Here is a 19,859-nt window from a genome sequence, read left to right on the forward strand (position 1 = left end):
GTGGTATTTGAATAGTGAAATTTGACATGTTTTTACTTGCTTGAAAAGAATCAAAATAAGAAATGATAAGATAGCGTCAATTATGTGTGAAAGCTGAAGCGAAAGAGTGCATGGACCAGAACGATATGCTTAGGTTCTATGCAATTAGCAAAGGTGTGCATCATAATAATGAGGCAAAACTTATAGACTATTTCAGAAATTGTAAATACACTTTGTTTATTAAATAAAATGAACTCTTTTGATAATTTCAACCAACTTTTTTCAGAGAGCTACGTACAATTTAGACCTGAAGAAAAAACAACAATCTAATATAGTAAGAGAAGATAGCGTCAATTATGTGTTGAAACTGAAGCGAAAGAGTACATGGATCAGAAGGATATGCTAAGATTCTATGCTTTTATAAAAGGCGCGTATCATAATAATGAGCCAACACTTATGATGTTATTCAGAAACTACCATAAATTTCTTTGAAAAGTCGTTCTCATAAAATTTTCAAACTATTTTCAAATTAGTGCACGGGCATATAATTGCAAAATAAAAATTTCGACCGGCCATCGATGAAACCGGCTTCATTTGTTATCTAATCGTAGGTAATATTGATCATCAGACTCACTGCCTTGCAATTCAATGAAACATTTTCATATGCAAAATTTGTTCTTCATTTGCAATCCTTCCTAACCCGGGACAGCACACAAGCAGCCGCGAATTGATAGCGAGAACTCCGAAACAGCACCATAACCAGCTGGTATATGGTTTATTTAGTTTATAGCACACAAAGTGGTGCGTTAAGTGATGTTGAATGAGCAAACTCGCGTGCCCAGTGGGACTCTAAAATGAATCGATTATTAATGGAGTGGTGCATCCGCACGTCCAGGAGAAAAAATACCCGCGAACCGGTTTCGGGTTGCTTCAACGGAATTATTTATCCTATCGAGTTGCTTGGTTCGATGTTTTCGGTTCTATGCGGTTTTGTTGTTTAGTGTTAGTTGAGAAGAACCAGCAGTATATGGTGTTGGGTAGTTCCCTGGAGAAGCATAAATGATGTGCGAATTGAAATGATCGGCAAGGGTCAGGCTTGAAGCGTTTGTTTTTAAATAGTGAGTATCTGAAGCATAATAAGTACATAATTTTACAACCTACGAAAACTACTGTAAGCCTATCCGTATTTTTGTTTTATAGAATGTGAAAATCTGCCGATCAGACACCCAAAAGGTGGTTCCTCGGGGTTATGTGAGTTTTGACCCACTAAAAACTCATTCTCTCTCTTCTTTACCTTCACAGTACGCCCGTTAGGAATAACATCGAGAAGGGGGGGGGGCGTACGTGAGTACTCTCAATTGGTTAACGTTCCTTCAACAACCGCCTTAAGTTGTCTTCTTTCCCCTGGAAGCCTGAGTCCTGGCTAGTTCTATAGACTACACGGCGCAACATTTTTTTGTATCAAGAGCTTTTGGTCTGTCTCAAGAGCAAACTTATGTGTCTCTGACAGATTTTGGGCCGCTGAATCCGAGTCCGGGCTCAGATTTGCTCCAGCACGTCACAATTTTGAGCTATAACTCAATTTATAGGGCAAAATATGCGATGTTGGGCTTTTTTGACTGCCAGCAATTAAGCATGGAAATATTTTTTTTAAGCAATCAAAAGGTAAATAGGTCAAATAACATCTAAATTAACGACTTATGCAAAATATTTCGTTTTACCAAATCAAATTTGATAGTTTTAAGCGATAATTTTAAGGTACGATATTTCCCATACAAGTCATCCTACAAAAGTTGCATGCAAGTTTAATTGCTAACATAAAATGCTTAAATCTATTAAAATTGATTTGGTAAACCGAAATATTTTGCACGAGTCGTTAATATAGATGTTAATTGACCAATTAACACTTTGATTGCTTAAAAATATATGTTCATGCTCAATGACTGGCAGACAAAAAAGCTCAAAATCGCATATTTTGCCCTGTAATTTGATACGGCACAAAATCTGTCAGAGACACATAAGTTTGCTCTTGAGACAGACCAAAAGTTAATTTTGTTTCGCATAGCTATCCGTTGGACTCAAGAGTTCAATGGAAGAGGGGAGGTAGGCGGTCGGAGGGGTAACTCAACTTGCTGTTGGTCGGCCCGCCATTTTCACTGTAGTTCAAGTACGATTCGGGAAACCGTGGAAGTAACTGGTTCAAACCTGAGACGTTCAAACTTGTCCGCCCCGGTATACATCGTTTCAACAACGTTGTCAGGAGTGATATCTCTACCGCACATTTCCTGCACACTCGACCTTTGCTCCACGAAGCGTGGGCATTCGAAGAGCACATGCTCTGCGGTCTCGTCACAGTCTGCGCATTTTGGGTATGCGGGGGAACCTACATGTCCGAATCTGAGCAGATACCATCTGAATCACCCACGGCCTGACAGACATTTTATCTAGTGAAAATTCACCTCGCCATGGCGCCTGCTCCTCCATTTAGACACGCTAGGTATGAGTATTTACTCTTGCTGGAGGAATACCAATCCCTCTGCCACTTCAAAATAGACAATATTCTTGCAATTCGTCTTGCGCCTCTTATGCCGCGTCGCTTGAAGTATCTGAGTACCCATCGGCCTCTACCACCACTGACTGGTGTTATGAGCATTGTGGCGTATTGCATCTGAAGCGGCGATTAGCGTTTCTGGCGACGATCGAGAAAATTCATGTTCCGGAAAACTGAATTTCGTCAAGCCATCAGAATTCAACATTGGAGATTCGTGGCCGCTTTATGAAGAACGCCTGAAGTGATATTTTGTGGCGTAAGGAATCGAAGAAGCGGAAGACGAACGACGAGCTGCTTGCTTGTTGACTGCGGTTTCCATGCATGTCTATCATATCGTGTAAAATGTGTGTTTCTTGAAGTTTCCTGAAGAAAATTTTCCGAGATCTGCGACTTGATGAAGCAACGGTTTACCGCTACGCTGGTTGTGTTCCGAGAGCGAGCACGGTTTTTTTGAAGCCCGGCAAGGTGATGCGGAATCGATAATGGAATGGTTCTCGAGGTTGAAGAAGCTAGCAGCCAATTGCGATTTTGGGCTGCGCCGTGGTCCACTATTCGAACAAGTGTGCGAAGAAGAAGCGACTGCAAGCTTCGACGTTTTGATGAAGATCGCACTAAAGAAAGAATCAACCCTCCAATAGCGTGGCCTTTTGGACGTGCACAAGATTCAGCAAGGTGCGGAGAAGAAGCAGTGCAAAAGTGATTCACGCTGTTTCGCCTGCGAAAGAGGTGATCACGATTTCCGGAAATGCAAATACAATAATTCCGTGTGCAAGCTTTGCGATAAGAAGGGACACCTTGCCAAGGTGTGTCCCACTAAGGAGTCGGAACAACCAAAGGAGAAGAAGAAGCCGTATGGGCAGAAGCGAGGCCCCAGGATCAGCCATTTGTGGATCAACAAGTTGGAACCAACAAGTGGAAGTGTTATGGTTGGTATCAGTGTCAACGGATGTCCTGTACGCTTTGAGGTGGATACCGGGAGCCCGGTGAACGCCATATCGAAGGACCTGTATGACCATTTGTTTTCTGTGATACCGTTGAACACCGATTTGAGAGAGGAATTCGTCTGTTACAACGGGTCTGGTTTCCGTGCGGTTGACACATTTGAAGCAGAGCTGCGGTACAAAGAGCACATGTCCAAAGAAAAGCTCTACGTTTTCGAGGGAACGAGGCAGCCACTGTTCGGACGGCCAACAATGTGCCGTTGGAATTTGAAGATCGATTGCCACATCTCGGAGAAGAAGGTTGACTGCAAGCAGTAGTTGAAGCCATTGCTGCTAAAGCATGCTAAAATTTTCGAAGGTGAGTTGGGCTGTTTCAAGCATGGTAAGGTGCAATTATCCCTGAAGGAGGAGGCAGTTCCTAAACTTTGCAAGCCAAGAAAGGTTCCGTTCGCATTCAAGGAGAAGGTGGAAGCAGAACTGGATTGACTGGAAGAGTCAGGCATCATTTCGAATCCCTATCATCAGAAGCAGAATGGGGTACAACGCTAGTTTCCGTTCTCCATAAGGATTCGTCCATCAGGCTGTGTGCAGATTATCGTATCACGGTCAACCCGTTTTTGGTGGACAACCGTCACCCTTTCTCGATGATCGACAAGATTTTTGCGCAGCGCCGGAGGTAAATATTTTTCGAAGCTCGACCTGAAGAACGCCTGTTATATACAAGACATTTGCTGGCTTGGAGCACGCACAGAGGTGTGTACCTGATGAACCGGCTGCCATTCGGAACCAAGACAGCCTGTGCCATTTTTCAAGCGACGTTGGAGATAGTTCTGCAAGGCTGTCGTGGCACAGTCATCTATCTAGACTCAAGGAAGCGCGATTCGTACTGAATATGCAGAAGTGTGAGTTTTTCAAACAAGAAGTTGGTTATCTTGGCCACGTCATCGAGCATTCGTGGGCCTTGCGAATTATTAAGCGAAGTTTTGCCCACGCTTGGCCCAGTGTATTAAACCGTTGTACGAACTGCTGAGAAACGACGTGAAGTTTTCTTGGACGGAGAATCGGCAGAGAACCTTTGAAGCCGTCAAGAAGCTGCTCTCGGAAGATACAGTACTGGTACATTACAACTCGGACATTGCGACGCTTCGAACGAAGGAATTGGTGCTGTTATCGTTCATGAGTTTCCAGAAAAGAGTGAACGACCAATATCATTTGCATCGAGAGTGTTCCAGAAGCAGGATACTCCGTGATCGACAAAGCCTTTTCAGTCCTAAGGGTGTTCCGGAGGCAACAACCAGGGACAGGGTACGACTCAAAACTCTCTGCGTGCCGCAAACGCTGCTACGAGACAGCACAATAAACCAGAAGGAGACGAGTACGTGCAATCGGTTGTGTGTTGCTCGCTTACTTTGCCGCGCACTGGAGCTCTCCTGTCTCTCACGCTCTGTCGTATGCACTCTCTCGGTGCTTGTCTCCGTGCTTTGCACTTGGCTTGATACTAGAGTAAAAGCTTCAGTTTTGGCCAGCCCGTAGTTTTGGCCATGATGCCGTATTCAGCCTGTTACGATCTAAATCGATATAAGTTTATTTTTTACTAGTAGATTCTAATATATGGCTGACACAAATTTCGATTTTCCCTCATGTCACCCCCCCCCCTCGGATTTTTTTTGTCTGAATTCGACATTTTGAGGGGGGACGCAAATAAATTATTTAAGAAATTTAAAAATTTTAAAGTGAAATTAGAGTCATAGAGAAAATTCCTGACAAATCCGATGAGTTTGACGATTTTGCTTTATTGTTTGGGTAATTTTTGATGAAATACATTTATTATTTATCATTCTCCCCTTGACGAGTCAACAAGCAAAGTGACAAAAGAAGAAAATGAGATTTGTTCCGGCCTAATATGATGATTACAGCTTTGAAAACCATACGTTTTGATTAAAAACTGGAACAAAAAATAAATTTCCTTAAACAATCAGCTCCCATACATCTATTTTAGCCAGGGTGCTTCTATTTTGGCCACTCCCATAAGAAATACACGTGATTGGCCAAAATAGAAACCAAAGCTGAGAATATGGCCAAAACTGCGGCAATGCTTCTATTTTGGCCAGTGCCACTTTTATGAGCATGAGCATGAGCATAGATGACCACACAATTCGTAGTTGCTACTCCGTGATTGACCAGAACAATCGAAATTGCACAAGGAACCAATGAATAGGGCTTAGGACTAGCTTACTATTCTCAATGTACACAGGTCGAGAGCTCTCAACTTTAATAGGGTCAATAACGGCGCCGGCCACGTCCTTACGGTCATCGAGGATGGGAGGGAATGTTAGTAAGACAAACGTTGTTATAAAGACCGCGAATCGCTGCATCTCCACGTTTGTCTCAGGAAGGATTTTTTTGTTAGTAGGGTAAGGTACATTGTCAGTCCGGGAGTCACCTATGGTTGGTGATATGATTTAACAATGGATCAATATACACAAACCGCCGTTAACAACCGACCACTTTTCGACGCAAAAACTAGCCAAAAAGAAAATTCTATCGCGCGTCTCCACTCCACTAGGGAGCAGAAACCTTTAGTCTATTCCACACAGAAATACACTGAACGCGACTCACTTGTCGGCGCCCGGATTTTTTTCGACCGGCGAGCCCGAACTAACACTTTTCACTCTTGCATCGTGCACTTTTCACAATGCATTTCACCTCACGTTTGTTCCTCAGGAGGCTCCCGTCCTTATCGCTGCAGATTTCGGCTTGCGGCACGTAGCCGTGTCGGGTTCCATGCTGTAGCATTACCGCCCGCGCTGAGTCCTTCTCCTCCAGAACCGCTCTGCACTCCTCGTCGAACCAATCGTTTCGTCGATTCCATTCTACGTACCCGATGGTGCTCTCGGCTGCGTTTTTGATGGCTGCTTTGACTGTACTCCAGCATTTTGTCCGGCAACGCTGCCTCGAGATTCTGCGTGTATGCGGTGGCGACATCCGGTTGCTTCAGTCGCTCTAGACCGTACCGGGGCGGCCGCCGGTACTGCACATTGTTAATAACGGAGAGTTTTGGGCGCAGTTTAACCATCATCAGGTAGTGTGCAGAGGCGATATTAGCGCCACGATAGGTTCTGACGTCGATAATGTCGGAGAAGTACCGTTAATCAATCAGAACGTGGTCGATTTGAGATCTCCAGGTGTATAACGATACGCGAGACTGTGCTGGAAGAAGGTGCTACAAATGGCTATGTTCTTGGAGGCAGCGAAATCGATGAGGCATAGGTCATTTTCGTTCGTCAGCTGGTGGGCGCTGAACTTTCCAATCGTCGGTCTGAATTCCTCCTCCTGGTCTACCTGAGCGTTTAGGCTTCCCATGATGATCTTGACGTCGTGGTTTGGGCAGCGGTCGTACTCGCGTTGGAGCTGCGCGCAAAATGCGTCTTATCATCAGTGTTTCCGGAGTGAGGGCTGTGCACGTTTATTATGTTGAAGAATTGGCACCAACCGGTCACGTGCCTCTGCATGTCGCCCAAAGTTGCCGCAACTCTGGTAGATTTTTTTGCTTTTATTAATGTGTATTTTGACTAAAAGCTAATTCTACACTCACTCTGATAGATGGTATGATTACCTCTAAACGTTTGCACCATAGATCCTGTCCAACACACCTCCTGCAGCGCTACGATTCCGAACCCGCGGTCCTTCAGTATAAAGATCTGCAGTCCCACGTAACGAGCTTCCAATCGCAAGTACCTTTTCGTCGCTGTGGTCGTCACCATTGGTATCGGTTCGCATTCTTCTCTTGTTGATTTTTCGGTGCTTGTCTTTTTACGGCGGGCTCGCAGGGCCTGACACCAACCCACTAATCCAGGGGGCTGGGCTTATCTTCCCGGAACTTACGGGTTCTGCATTGGCATTTCCTCCAACTACAGTGCTAAATAGCTAGGCTCAAGCGCCAGTTTTCTCTAGCGGTGGTATTTTAATGGGTGCCAAGGAGATAATATTTTACCTGAGCTTCCACCCTCGATCGCAATATTTACGTTACGTATGTTCAATGAATCCCTTTAACATTGCGCGTTTCGTCATAGATTATCGCTAATAAATGTACTAATTTTCTTGCAACGCATAATAAAAAAGCTGTTCATGGAGACTTTTATATTCCCCTACCTCGGCAAACAGGATACGTTGCTAGAGTTCGGTTTAGTTCGGTTCATAATCATTCAAACCTTCAATGAATAAGTATCTATAGAAATCAAGTTAAGTTCTTCAAAACCTTTCCAACAACAATTAATACTTCTCTTGTATTCATTCCTTATTTGTGCATTACAGATTAACTCGATTGCGCGAGAGAATCTACGCGGAACCAGCGTTCATGTATCTTTTCACGTTCGGATTGTAATTTTTGTAACAAGACATTTAAATATTCGGAATCTGTTGTCAACCTATTTTTTTTAAATACCAAATATACAAGTACCCGAATATAAATAATAAAATTCCCTATGTATGCATACCAAGAGCATCATTTGGTCTTGAATGGATTGAACCGACTATGGAAAAGAGCGTTGACAACTCAAACTGATGACGAATTGAATATCATTTTGCAAGACTTGCAATCCGAACGGTGTAGAATACTATGCGTACACTAGTGTTTCCTTTATCTTTACTGAAGCAATTACAAGAGGGCTAATATAGTGCTCTTACTGAACAGATTTGCTCTATATTGAGCGAATATGACCCTATAAGACTAAAAAGGAGAAATATTGATGCTATTGAGGAATCAATGGCCATGTCAAGATATGTAGACAATGTGTACACGTAGTATTAATATTAATGAACATATTCCGATACACCAATAGCGTTAGTAAGTATAACCTGATTAAGATAGACTAAGTCCCTATTAACGGCCAATGACGACCAATCTGCTCTTGAAAGGGGATGAAGAAATTGAAACCAGCTTGGGCTCCTTGTCCTTGTATTTCTTCTCAAATTCCCCCGGATGATTGTCTTAGTTTTCAATCTGAGGCCTTTCGAAAACGGTTACAATGATGATTTTTGAAGCGTTGGAGTCACCACCCGAATTTGCTGGGTCCCATGGGGATTAGACCTTCACGCTGCGATGGAATACATCGAAACGTGTTAAGTGACTAGGCTTAGGACCTTCATGCATTCGAACGTCTGATTCACGCTTCACTGATGGTAACGCACGGAACAACGAAATCTATTTTTACGCAGTTCACTAATCAGTTGCAAATTTCACTTTTATGTTGATTGGATATCTATGAAGTTGACAGTAAGTATTAGATTCTCAGTTGTACTAGTTTTAGTTAATACATCATGATGATCTTATTAGTGCTTTGGATGGTGTACAATATCTAAATATAGTGTTTCAGCTGTTTCATCCAAGTTATTCAAAAATTGTATCGTAAAAAATAATAAAAAAAAAATGTAAATTGTTTCTATGTTTTAGTTAGTCTAGATCCAAGTGAATAGCTAAAAGTGAAATTTGAAACCGTGTAAAGATAGAGTGTATCGTGTCATGATAAACCACCGTCATCCATAACGATTGGCCAGAATTTATCTAGTGACTCGAATATCTATTTCAGACTTCACAGGTATCATGCCTCCTACCCATTGCCAGGGAAAACCTCTTCGGATTAGATAGATGACACACAGCCCGCCGGAAATTCACTTATGCCATTTGCTTTGTGATCTATATTTTTGAACGCTTAGTCGTATGTGCGCGGCGAGTGCTAGCCCAGGAAGAAAGCACCACACGGACAAACGGAACGAATGTGATAACTCTACATATCTACAGATTTTAAACTTAATAAATGGAGCAAAAATAAAAACAATCGCTTCCGCTCGGAGCGAAGCGTTTTTGGCTTTGGCTGTGCTGCCGGAGGCATCGATGTCGTGGTTGTTATTCCTGTTGTTGTTGTTCGATGACAGCCGTCCATCCCGTTTGTGGTCTTTACTTCTGATTGCATTCCAGTATTTTTTGCGCTTCGGTCTGTGGAGAACAACGGGAAACGATCCGGATGTAAGGGGATTGGTTTCTGGTTTGATTGAATCAAAGACTGCTGAGAGTATTTACCTGAATCATCCGGTATATGACCATTAGGGAGTCCACCGGGGTTTTACAGCTGTCCTGTACGCCAAACGAACCCGGCATGTTCATGCTCAACGGGTTTGCGGCACGTTTTCCCCAGGAAGGTGTGAATGTGAGCTGTTGGTGGAGGTGAGAAAAATTTTGGGTGAGGAAACTTTTTAAACTGTTGATTTCGTATTTAAATTAGGTAGCAGTCTAGGTAGCAGTACATTCAATCTGATATTATTCTCCGGTTTGGGATTTGTCTGGTATTTGTTCCTTGTATGAAGAATATTTTAACTATCATGTTAATAAAACAGCAAACTACGTTGGGTTAGTCATGTTACACAAACTCCGGAGAATGACAAGCAAGCATAATATTCCTTAGTCGTCATGGCTTGAAGGTTACATGAGGGGTCAGATAAGGCGCTGTCCATAAACTACGTAGTCTCAAATTTGGCAATCTCAGACCCCCCTCTCCCCTCGTAGACTTGCGCCCATACAAAATTTCCGAAATTTGTATGCAACGTAGACTTTGACAAGAACCACCCCTCCCTCTACAGAGTCTACGTATTTTATGGACAGGCCCTTATTGGTAATGATCATAATTCTCTAGGCGGATCGACTGAGAAGTTTACTGCAGGATTTAAAGCGCTACACAGTCTTCAATACGAAAAAACGAGGGTTTTTATTTGCCCGACGTTTCGACACTGGGGCTTTGTGTCATTTTCAGGGGTAACTAATAGTTCGTTGTGCACTGTACTAACGCATGAAGCGTAAACAGAGCTTATACCTCTTTACCACAGCGGGTCAAGAACAACCGAACTTTCTGAAGATTCAGGTTTCTGAAGTCAGTTTCACTTAATGAGTGTTTACCGAGTACTCGGAAAAGCAGTTGCGCAAAACTGGACAGTTACATGATCACGATACGAAGCTCCATAATCAGATTCACAGCTACCTATCACATACAAATGAATCAGCTAGCTGAACATTCGCCATGTGATAGCTACAGGGGATGGCCAAAATGTTTGGGATAGGCAACTTTTTTTCTCCCACAAAAAAAAATCAACATGCTGTAACTTTTCATAGAGTGCATCAAAAAATCTCAAATTTTGACTGTTTGTCAATCTATTATGTGTGCATCATTGGTACAAATTTGGGCTCGGTTGATTAATTTTTCGCGAAGTTAGAACCGTTCGCGTAAAACACTATTTTTTAGACAACTCATTTTTGAGCTGTCATAACTCGGAAACCAGTGAACCAAATTGAATGAATTTTTTAACGTTTATCAACAATATATTGATACTCAATACGACGTTTTAAAATGTAATATTTTCTCACGGCGAATTAAGTTATATCGGGTTGAAATTTTTACCCATATAGAGGAAAATAAATCAAATTTACAATACCACAAAAATTATTAAATGTGTTCTTCCTTCAATCTAAATAGGCTCAAATATATCTGATTAGAGATAATTTGAGAACAGAAGTGGAAAATCTTTGAATATCAACACTAAAATTTATTCACATTAATGTAAAAAAAATATATTTTTTCGAGAAAAGTCCAAAAAGTGTCAATCCATGATAACTTTTTCCAACGTTTAAAAAGTATCTATGTTTCAATAGTTTGTGAAGCATTTACATATTGTTAGTGTACGTTCAAAATTTCATTCAATTCGGTTTACTGGTTTCTGAGATATGACAGCTCAAAAATGCGTTGTCTAAAAAAAGATGTTTTACCCGAACGGTTCTAACTTTGCGAAATATTAATCAATCAAGCCCAAATTTGTACCAATGATGCACATATAATAGGTTGACAAACAGTCAAAATTTGAGATTTTTTGATGCGCTCTATGAAAAGTTATAGCATGCTGAACATTTTTGTGAGAGAAAAAAAAGTTGCCTATCCCAAACATTTTGGCCATCCCCTGTATTAGATACTTTTCCACCCCTGGAGATGACTCAGTAACACAATTTGGTTTGACGACATGACCGAGTAAACCGAGTATCGATAGGCGGTAAAAGCAAGAAAGTGCTTCTTGTTTAAGATGATTGTGTAGTGGGACAACATTAAAGAGAGCTTCGAGCGTTGCCGTGGGAGTTCAAGAGAACGCTCCAGATATTGTCATTAAGCACATTCTTTGGGCGATGTCCATAAACTACGTAGACTCAATTTTGGTCATCTCAGTTCACATGAAGAGGCACATTGGCCAGATGAACATCACGGAGGTGATGATCGACAATGCGTTATAAGCATTTCAGAAGAAAAGAGGTCAAACTGATAGGTCTGAAGCTCTTTGCTTATTCATACGACGCGCGACCCACTTTCGGAATAAACTTTACAGTAATATCCCGCCAGGATTTGGGAATATACCCTGTAGCAAAACTGCAAACAAGTAGTTGTTTCAAAGCATGCTTGAAATGATCAAATCCCTTCTGAAGCAAAATAGGATAAATCCCATCTGCCCCAGGAGATTTGAAAGGAGCAAAGCTATTAAGAGCCCACTCAATCGATTCTATAGTTACAATACTCCGAGCCAAAGCTAAAGAATCATAATTACAAGAAAAGACATCAGGATCATCCGAAAATGTAATATCCACACATCCAGGGAAGTGTGTGCTGAATAAGCATTCCAGAACTTCCTCATCAGAAGAAGTCAGATCGCCATTTGGCAAACGAAGTTCGTTCACCCGGAAATCCTTAGATTTCGCAAGGATTTTGTTTAACCGACTGACTTCACTCAAGCTGGAAACATTTGTACAAAGGTTTTTCCAGCTGGATCGTTCAGTAGACCGAAGAGCTTTCTGATAGGCCTTGCATGCCGACCAGAAAGCATCCGATCCAGCCGAACGTCGTCTGTTCCAACTCTTTCTACATTGTTTACTGAGTTTCGCCAGATCAGAGTTCCAGCAAGGGGTTCCTCTTGTGGTCTTCACAGACCGCAGAGGGCAAGCTTCTTCAAAAGCTTCCATGATGAATGCCGTTGTAGTATCAACGGCATTATCTAAACCACTTGGAGACCCCAGTTTGTTGACCGGGGATTCCTGAAACGCAATGTTTGCGAAGTAACATTTAAATGTTCAAAAAAGATGTAGCGATGGTCAGATAAGGATTATTTATCTGACATATGCCAATTGGTCAGCTCGTGACTAATTCTACTAGAGCAAAGCGTTATGTCTAACACTTCCTCTCTAGCAGATACCATGAAGGTTGGGCGGTTGTCTATGTTAAGTAATCCAAGATCTGTACTACTTAAGTACTCCATCAAACTGGAGCCTCTCAAGTTAATGTTTGAACTGCCCCAGGTGAGCATTAGCATCACTACCTACAATTAGCGGAAGGCCTTTTGAAGTGCAGTGTTCGATGACTTGTTTGAAAGCATCCGTAGGAGACGGTTCATCATGCGGTAAATAAACCGAACAATAGACGTATATCTTATTGAGGTTTCCTACAGATGATACATCAATTGTGATAGGACATACATATCTGGTGGTTAGTTCAGAGATAAGTGTAGAAACAATTGCGTTGTTGACAAGCACACATGCTCGAGGCGTGACACGTGAGTTTGCCATTTCATTTTTACTGAAAGTAGCAAACACCGGATTCACAAGGTTTCCTAGATAGAAATTCCCCTTACGAAAGTAAAGTTCTTGGACTAACGCTACTTGGGTTGTACCATTTTGCATAAGTCTATAAAGATTGATCGTTGCTGTTCTTTTATGCTGAAGATTGATCTGAGCTATCCTAACCGTAGCCACTACCCAAACTAGGCAAGATTAAACTCTTAACAATCACACATCACAAAAAAGAACAGCAACAATAAAGCCAGGTCGGTATCGATTTGATGTTAGTATGATCCTCAAAGCCTCCACTGTCCGTTAAAAATACTCAAAAGGTCATTTCTGGATGAAAATTTGATGAAAATAACTGATTTTTGAAGCATCAGTTTTCACTGTTTTGGACACCCCAATGTATTTTGGACCCTTTTAAATATATATTTTGGACACCCGGTGTTTAAACCCGTTTGAAACTATTTTCGAAGCATCTGCCACTTGAATATGCTGGATCGCATCCTAATTACCTGATTGACAAAGGCTGATTAGACGAACTTTGCGAATTTAGTGCGCTAGAATGATAAACGTTTTTGTTTACATCTGCAAGTTTTCTCGGCACCAGATTCTCTTTTCGTAAACATGATGCGACACTCGAACGGATGACGAAATTGCCAAAAATAATTTCAAGGCAAATAATGATATTTCCAGTGAGGAAATGATTGTTGCTTGTGCAGAGCAATCTAATTTAGCGAATGATTCTAAAAAATTTCACCATCTCTCCATGAAATCTGTAAAAATTGTGATAATACGACCCAGGGGGTCCAAAATATATAGGGGTCCAAATTATATTGGTTACCCTATAGGTGAAAATTTAAACTAATTAATAACATCTTCATAATCCCGCCCTTACTCAGCCTCAAGTATGAGAGCAGCTGATTGTCTGAAACACAAGGTCCACCGCGCTATTGCTCCGGTTAGCACAGTAAGGACAAATACAGTGGAGGGTGCCCTGGTACACCACAGGCTCCGTTTGCGATTAGGTTTTTATAAGACCCCCCTAACCATTCATTCCTGGGCACGGTAAGCGTAAAGCCGCATAACACCATGAATTAGGGGTCACCTGATTAGTGGACTCCTACCACTGGAACAGGCGGTCCGTAGTGCTATTCTATTAGACCCTTCTAGCCATTCATTCCTAGGCACGGTAAGCATATAGCCGCATCACACCATGAATTAGGATGATCGAGAAAAGAAATTAAAAGTGATGATCAACTTCATACGGGCTTGAACAGCCGGCATCATTTTTATAAAATTGGCCCCTACGTAATTTAGTCACCAGCTTTCGCTACCAGCCCTGTGTTGTCTAGGTATATGCAATGTACGTTACAGATGATCGTAAAAATTGCAGCTATTGCCTTTCGGCTCAGTAATTTCATTGTTTGCATTTAAAATTTCACACTGTCTTGATTATTTTTGCACGCTGCATGCATGCTTGAGTAAATTAGTTCCACTGATAAATGCTTCTCAGTTAATTTGTTGCTCAAAACAAACTGGTGTGCTCTCATTAGATGGTAAGTGCATAGCAATAGGAAATCGATGCTTTTGCGAACTGTGTTGTTATTGGGATTTAAGTCATGGAATTATCCAACTGCATTTAACTCAATCTACATGATTTTTTGGCTTACAATGCGTTGGGAATCTCACCATCACTTACTCGTGAAAAGCAACAAAAGACGATTCTCCATAGTCAGTTTCCCTACTGTTTGTTCACTTAAACAACCGCTCAACATTATTGATCCTTGCTTGTCCTTGTGCAGTCTAATCTTCCTCGCCATAACAGCATAATCCAATAAGCATAAGCTTAGCATCTGCTCCGGATTGACTTCAGGTATTAATGCCTTTGATTGCCACAAGAGCCTTCATTAAGCCAGAATCTTCATTACATACATAGGTGCACGGATGACAAAGAGCAATGAATGGCAATGGCCGCACCTGCTCTAGAGTTCCATGCAACAGGAAGCACGCTCCCGGCGAGATTAGATTTTAATCAAACTCAATTTCCAATTAGCGACCTGCTTTCACTCCGCTACTGGATATTTATATGGAGGTAGATCTCTCATCGCGGTCATCATCATCGGTGGCTGTGGCAGCTCCTCTGCGTGCTGCAAGTTATACTAGATTGGTCCAATTGGTATTGATGACAATTCAAACCTAATCGAAACCCTACAACAGTATATTCAAAGTCAGTTTGAATCGAAGCTGTTTTCAATGAATGTTCTTTGGAAGTTGAGCTATGATGAATAGGATTAATTGTATTTTGGATGTTATATCAAGGAAAACGAAATCGGCTGTCCTTGATTTCCTAGAATATTTGAAAATCACTACCACATTTATAAGGTTCCCTTTATCCTTAAATGCCAGCAACTTTTGGATACAACCAGCACTGAAAATTTCAAAAGATAATCAAATTTTCTCACATAAACTGCCTCCAAGTTGGATATTCCTGATTTACATAGAATCTTGGACCCCTCTAATGATCCTTATAGGGAACACCACTCGCACTCAGCCAACGCCACTCTCACCTGTGCATCACAGACGAAAATCAAAGCAGCGCAGATTAGCAGCATGCTGAATAGTTTCACTAGATCCATTTCCGCGGATTTGGGGCCTCTGGGACAAAGGGCAATTGTTTGGCAAACCAAATGAAACGCACGCGTATAGTACTCTGGGGGCTACTGCCGGCCAAATATGTCACACAATCACGTATTTGTATTCAATAGGCACTTGAAAACTGATTGATGGTGGAAAAGCTGATTGCAACGGTTTTTATACTCTATCGTGGGCAAAAGCGGGAAGTTCATTCTGGGGTTCTTTGCTATGGTTTCATTATCGGCACTGTAGTTAATTAGCTATCGTGTTGAAGGGAGATTTGCATATATTTAGCAGTTAGGTTGCTGCATGGCAGCTCGCTTCGTTTGCAGTTGGATGCTGTGGACCAACCACGATGGCACAGCGCTGGAGGTTATTATGATTTTCAGTCTTTCCCATTGACGTAATGAATCCCGATAAGTTACGATCTCAATAGGATGCTATTCATGCTTGGAAAATGTAGCCTTTTTGAAGGACACTATACAGTTTCATCAACCACTAAAATGCCACATTGTGAATAGTTCGCTCTAACCAAATAGAAAAAATGACAAATTTCAACCAATACTGTACGTTTTGGATCAGTTGAAACCAAAAATAAAGTTCATGAATAACTTATATTTAGGGTATTGGTTCCCTTCTTAAGCATGTGGCTCCCATTTTCATCCTACGAAAAACAAAGGATTGAAGCGCTGTTTGTTTTGTTTCTTATTTTTGTATTTTTTGTTAGAAGTGAGCACCCATGAAAACAAAAAGAACGGTATCAATCGGTGCCGTCATCGCTTGTTTCCGCATAGGATGAATATGGGAGCGTGAGATTAATGATGGCACACATACCCTAATTGTTAGGACCTCGTAGACCGTAGATACAAAACATAACACGTGTTGGATAATCAAAATAAAATTCAAACTCATGCAATGAGACGCAAAGGAAGCCCTTCATTGAATGACTGGGAAAGTAGTCAAAGAACACAAAGTTGCAGAGAGGCAAGCCAAGTTCAAGTGACAATGAAGATGAAGAAGGATGCCTTACGTTACATTACTGTTTTATTTTTTACAATTTTCCCGATTTTCGCCCTTAGAATTTGGCTTTTGTGCGGATTGGCTCTGTTTCGTTATGCAAATTTTATTGAGCATGATTTTGCTCTTTTATTTGGAAATTTTATCATAAATCCATTATCCAGTTAGAATCCGGACGCAAAGTATAATTTATTGTGATGTTTTTAATTTTCATAATCATCATTCTTTTACAGCAGTATGACCATAAACTAGTCCATTTTTAACCCTTAATAAAGCACAGACAAACAGACGTCTTACTCTACCCACTTCCCATCGTTTCCCTTTTTAACGGGCTATTCAAATATTCTGAAATTCGCAAATATCTCGTTCATGACGCTCGCATCATTTTTGCTCCTGTTTAACGTTTGCTTCCTACCGCCATCTACTCAGTGGGTTAGCGAAACACAGCATAATTAGCATTGGGCGATAATATTTTTGCAACGATGATTTTAATCGCGCCTTGTTCCAAGTGATATTTATATGTGTCTGTGCTTAGAGAATGTGGTCAACTTTTTTGCATAGAGGTGTCCTATACAGGTGATCCCCAGAGGGGACTTCTGGAGGAATCCCCAGAAGAAACTCCTGAGAGGGATCTCCTGGAGGAATCCCCAGAGGGAACTATTGGGAGTGCGCAAGAAGAACGTCCAGTTCGGTTGATGGTTGGAAGAAAAGTGAACATTTATTAATTCAAATAAAACCTATGACTACTAGGATTGACGCAGCTTACTGCTCTTCAACACTCCTCCTTAAGCTTGCGTCTTCAGTTGAGTAAACCCATCGCTTTTCGGTTACGTTCAAGCTTGACTCGTTGTAGTGGCTTGGTCAAACCATCGGCAACCTGCTCCTCAGTGTTGACGTAGTTCAACTGGATGATTTTCCGGTCCAACGCATCACGGATGTAATGGTGCCGGATGTCTATATGTTTCGTCCGGGGTGTGTATCCGCCATTCCGCGCGATACAGATTGTGCTCTGATTGTCACAGCGTAGCTCGATTGCGTCCGTCTCACCAAACTGCGACACCAGTCCTCTCCACCACGAAGCCTCTTGTACCGCAGCCGACAATGCCATGTACTCCGCCTCACAGGTTGAGAGAGATACAGTGGACTGTCGTTTACAGCACCAGGATACTGCTCCTCCTTGCAGCAGGAATACGTACCCACTCGTTGATCTCCTGTCATCTAGATCGGACGCCCAATCCGCATCGGAATATCCAACTAGCTTTGAGTCGCCGGTCGCAGAATACTTCAGTCTAATCGTTTTTGTCCCTTTCAGGTACCGGAACAGATGCTTGACTGCTTCCCAGTGCTTCGGTCCATAGCAACAGTTGAAACGACTCAGGAGGTTCACGGCAAAAAGTATATCCGGACGCGTACACTGTGCCAGATACATTAGGCATCCGACGGCCTCCTGGTACGGGATATTCTTCATCCGCTCAGTTTCTTCCGGCGTATTCGGGGACATCTCCTTTGACAACTTTTCAGCGGTGTTCATCGGAGTTGACACAGTCTTCGCATCTTGCATGTTGAACCGTCGAAGCATGGAATCGATGTACGCCTCCTGATCCAATGATACTGAGCCTTTCGCACGGGTGATGCGAATGCCCAAACAGCTCGCCGCAGGTCCCAAATCCTTCATTCGGAATGTACTGCTGAGCTTGGCCTTCAGGGTGTTCTTCAGGGCTGCATCGTTGGAGAAAATCAGCACGTCGTCAACGTACACTGCAACGAACAAGACTTTTCCGTCCTCGATCCAGTAGTAAAGGCATGGATCAAACTCGGATTGGTGAAGTCCCAGCTTCTTCAGCGCAGCGTCTAGCTTGGTGTTCCAGACCCTACTGGATTGCTTGAGACCATAGAGCGCCTTGTTCAAGCGGCACACCAGTTGACGTCCTCCGGGCTTCACGAAACATGGCGGTTGTTCCTGTTGTGAATGCAACTGCTGTGCGCCACTCTACTCATCGCAAGGTCTCTATGCTGTCAAAAGGTGGCAGCACTGCTAACAGGCGGAAGCGACGACGACGACGCTTGCGCGTGGCGCCATTTTATCAGAAGTGTTCGAGACGTTGTACTGTTTAGATCGTTACCGTTAATTAAATTTCTTTTCTCGTTGTGAACTAAAACTGGTCTTTCATTTCCGCTGCAAATCTCAAATCCAAGAGGTTATTGGCCCAGAGAGTCGCGGGAAGATCAAGTTTTTGCGGTTCGGTAGTGGAAAAGTGAATTTTGCGAAATTAACGTCGGTAGTCGGTCGGTAGTAAACGCGATCGTGCTTGTTCGGAAACAAGATGGCGGAGTCACACGTCTCGATCGAAAAGTTAAGTGATCAGAACTATACAATATGGAAGTTCAAGATGCAGCTACTATTGTCGCGTGAAAAAGTGCTGAAGGTCGTCACGGAAGCAGCGCCGACGGCCCCTGATGCCGCGTGGCTCGCGAATGACGAGAAGGCGAGGGCTCTGATCGGTCTGGCATTGGACGACAGCCAGCTCATTCACGTGATGCAGACGGAAACATCGAAGGAGATGTGGGACGCTCTGAAAGGGTACCACGAGCGTTCGTCCCTTTCGAGCAAAATACACGTGATGCGCCAGATGTTTGCCACCAAGATGCCGGAGGGGGAAAACATCGGAGAACACCTCAAGCAGCTGACGTCATTACGGCTGCGGTTGATTGCGCTTGGGGAGGAGATGAAGGATCCGTCTTTCGTCGCCTTGATGCTGTCGAGTTTGCCAAAATCATTCGACGGTCTGATCGTGGCCCTTGAAAGTCGGCCGGACGCGGACCTAACGGTTGACTTCGTCAAGGGAAAGCTGCTGGACGAAGGCCGGCGGCGCGCGCAAGAAGGGGTAGAAGAAAAGGCGCTGGTGTCTAGTGGACTCGGTGAAAAGAGTCGAAGCAAAAGTGACAATAGTGAGAAGAAGAGAGTGAAGCTGTGCCACTACTGTAAGAAGGAGGGACATTTCCGGAAAGACTGCAGGAAGTGGGCAGCGGACAAAAAGAACAAAGAAAATAGTGAGAACGCAAACATTGCCGCAGAGGCGGAAGAAAGTGTGGA

At 42.7% G+C, this 19,859-nt stretch overlaps 3 protein-coding genes across 3 annotated transcripts in view; 2 read left to right on the forward strand and 1 right to left on the reverse strand.

Annotated features, from left to right (window-relative positions):
* Window positions 1-9,367, forward strand: part of LOC115253436 (crossover junction endonuclease MUS81-like) — a 32,310-nt gene extending 22,943 nt beyond the window's left edge. Inside the window, exon 3 of the mRNA XM_029858890.2 lies at window positions 9,069-9,367. The gene's annotated coding sequence lies outside the window, so the exon portion shown is untranslated. The remainder of the gene's footprint in view (window positions 1-9,068) is intronic.
* On the forward strand, window positions 3,013-3,789 carry LOC115258807 (uncharacterized). The gene is made up of 2 exons (XM_029859236.1): window positions 3,013-3,090; window positions 3,169-3,789. The coding sequence occupies exons 1-2, from the start codon at window positions 3,013-3,015 to the stop codon at window positions 3,787-3,789; spliced, it is 699 nt and encodes a 232-aa protein (XP_029715096.1).
* On the reverse strand, window positions 9,141-15,979 carry LOC109419087 (hypertrehalosaemic prohormone). The gene is made up of 3 exons (XM_029858893.2): window positions 15,682-15,979; window positions 9,551-9,682; window positions 9,141-9,466 (listed from the first exon to the last, which is right to left on the reverse strand). The coding sequence occupies exons 1-3, from the start codon at window positions 15,748-15,750 to the stop codon at window positions 9,428-9,430; spliced, it is 240 nt and encodes a 79-aa protein (XP_029714753.2). The 5' UTR covers window positions 15,751-15,979; the 3' UTR covers window positions 9,141-9,427.
* Between the last annotated feature and the right edge of the window lie 3,880 nt (window positions 15,980-19,859).

This window comes from Aedes albopictus, chromosome 2 (genome assembly GCF_035046485.1).
Source record: "Aedes albopictus strain Foshan chromosome 2, AalbF5, whole genome shotgun sequence".
Lineage (NCBI taxonomy): Eukaryota > Metazoa > Arthropoda > Insecta > Diptera > Culicidae > Aedes > Aedes albopictus.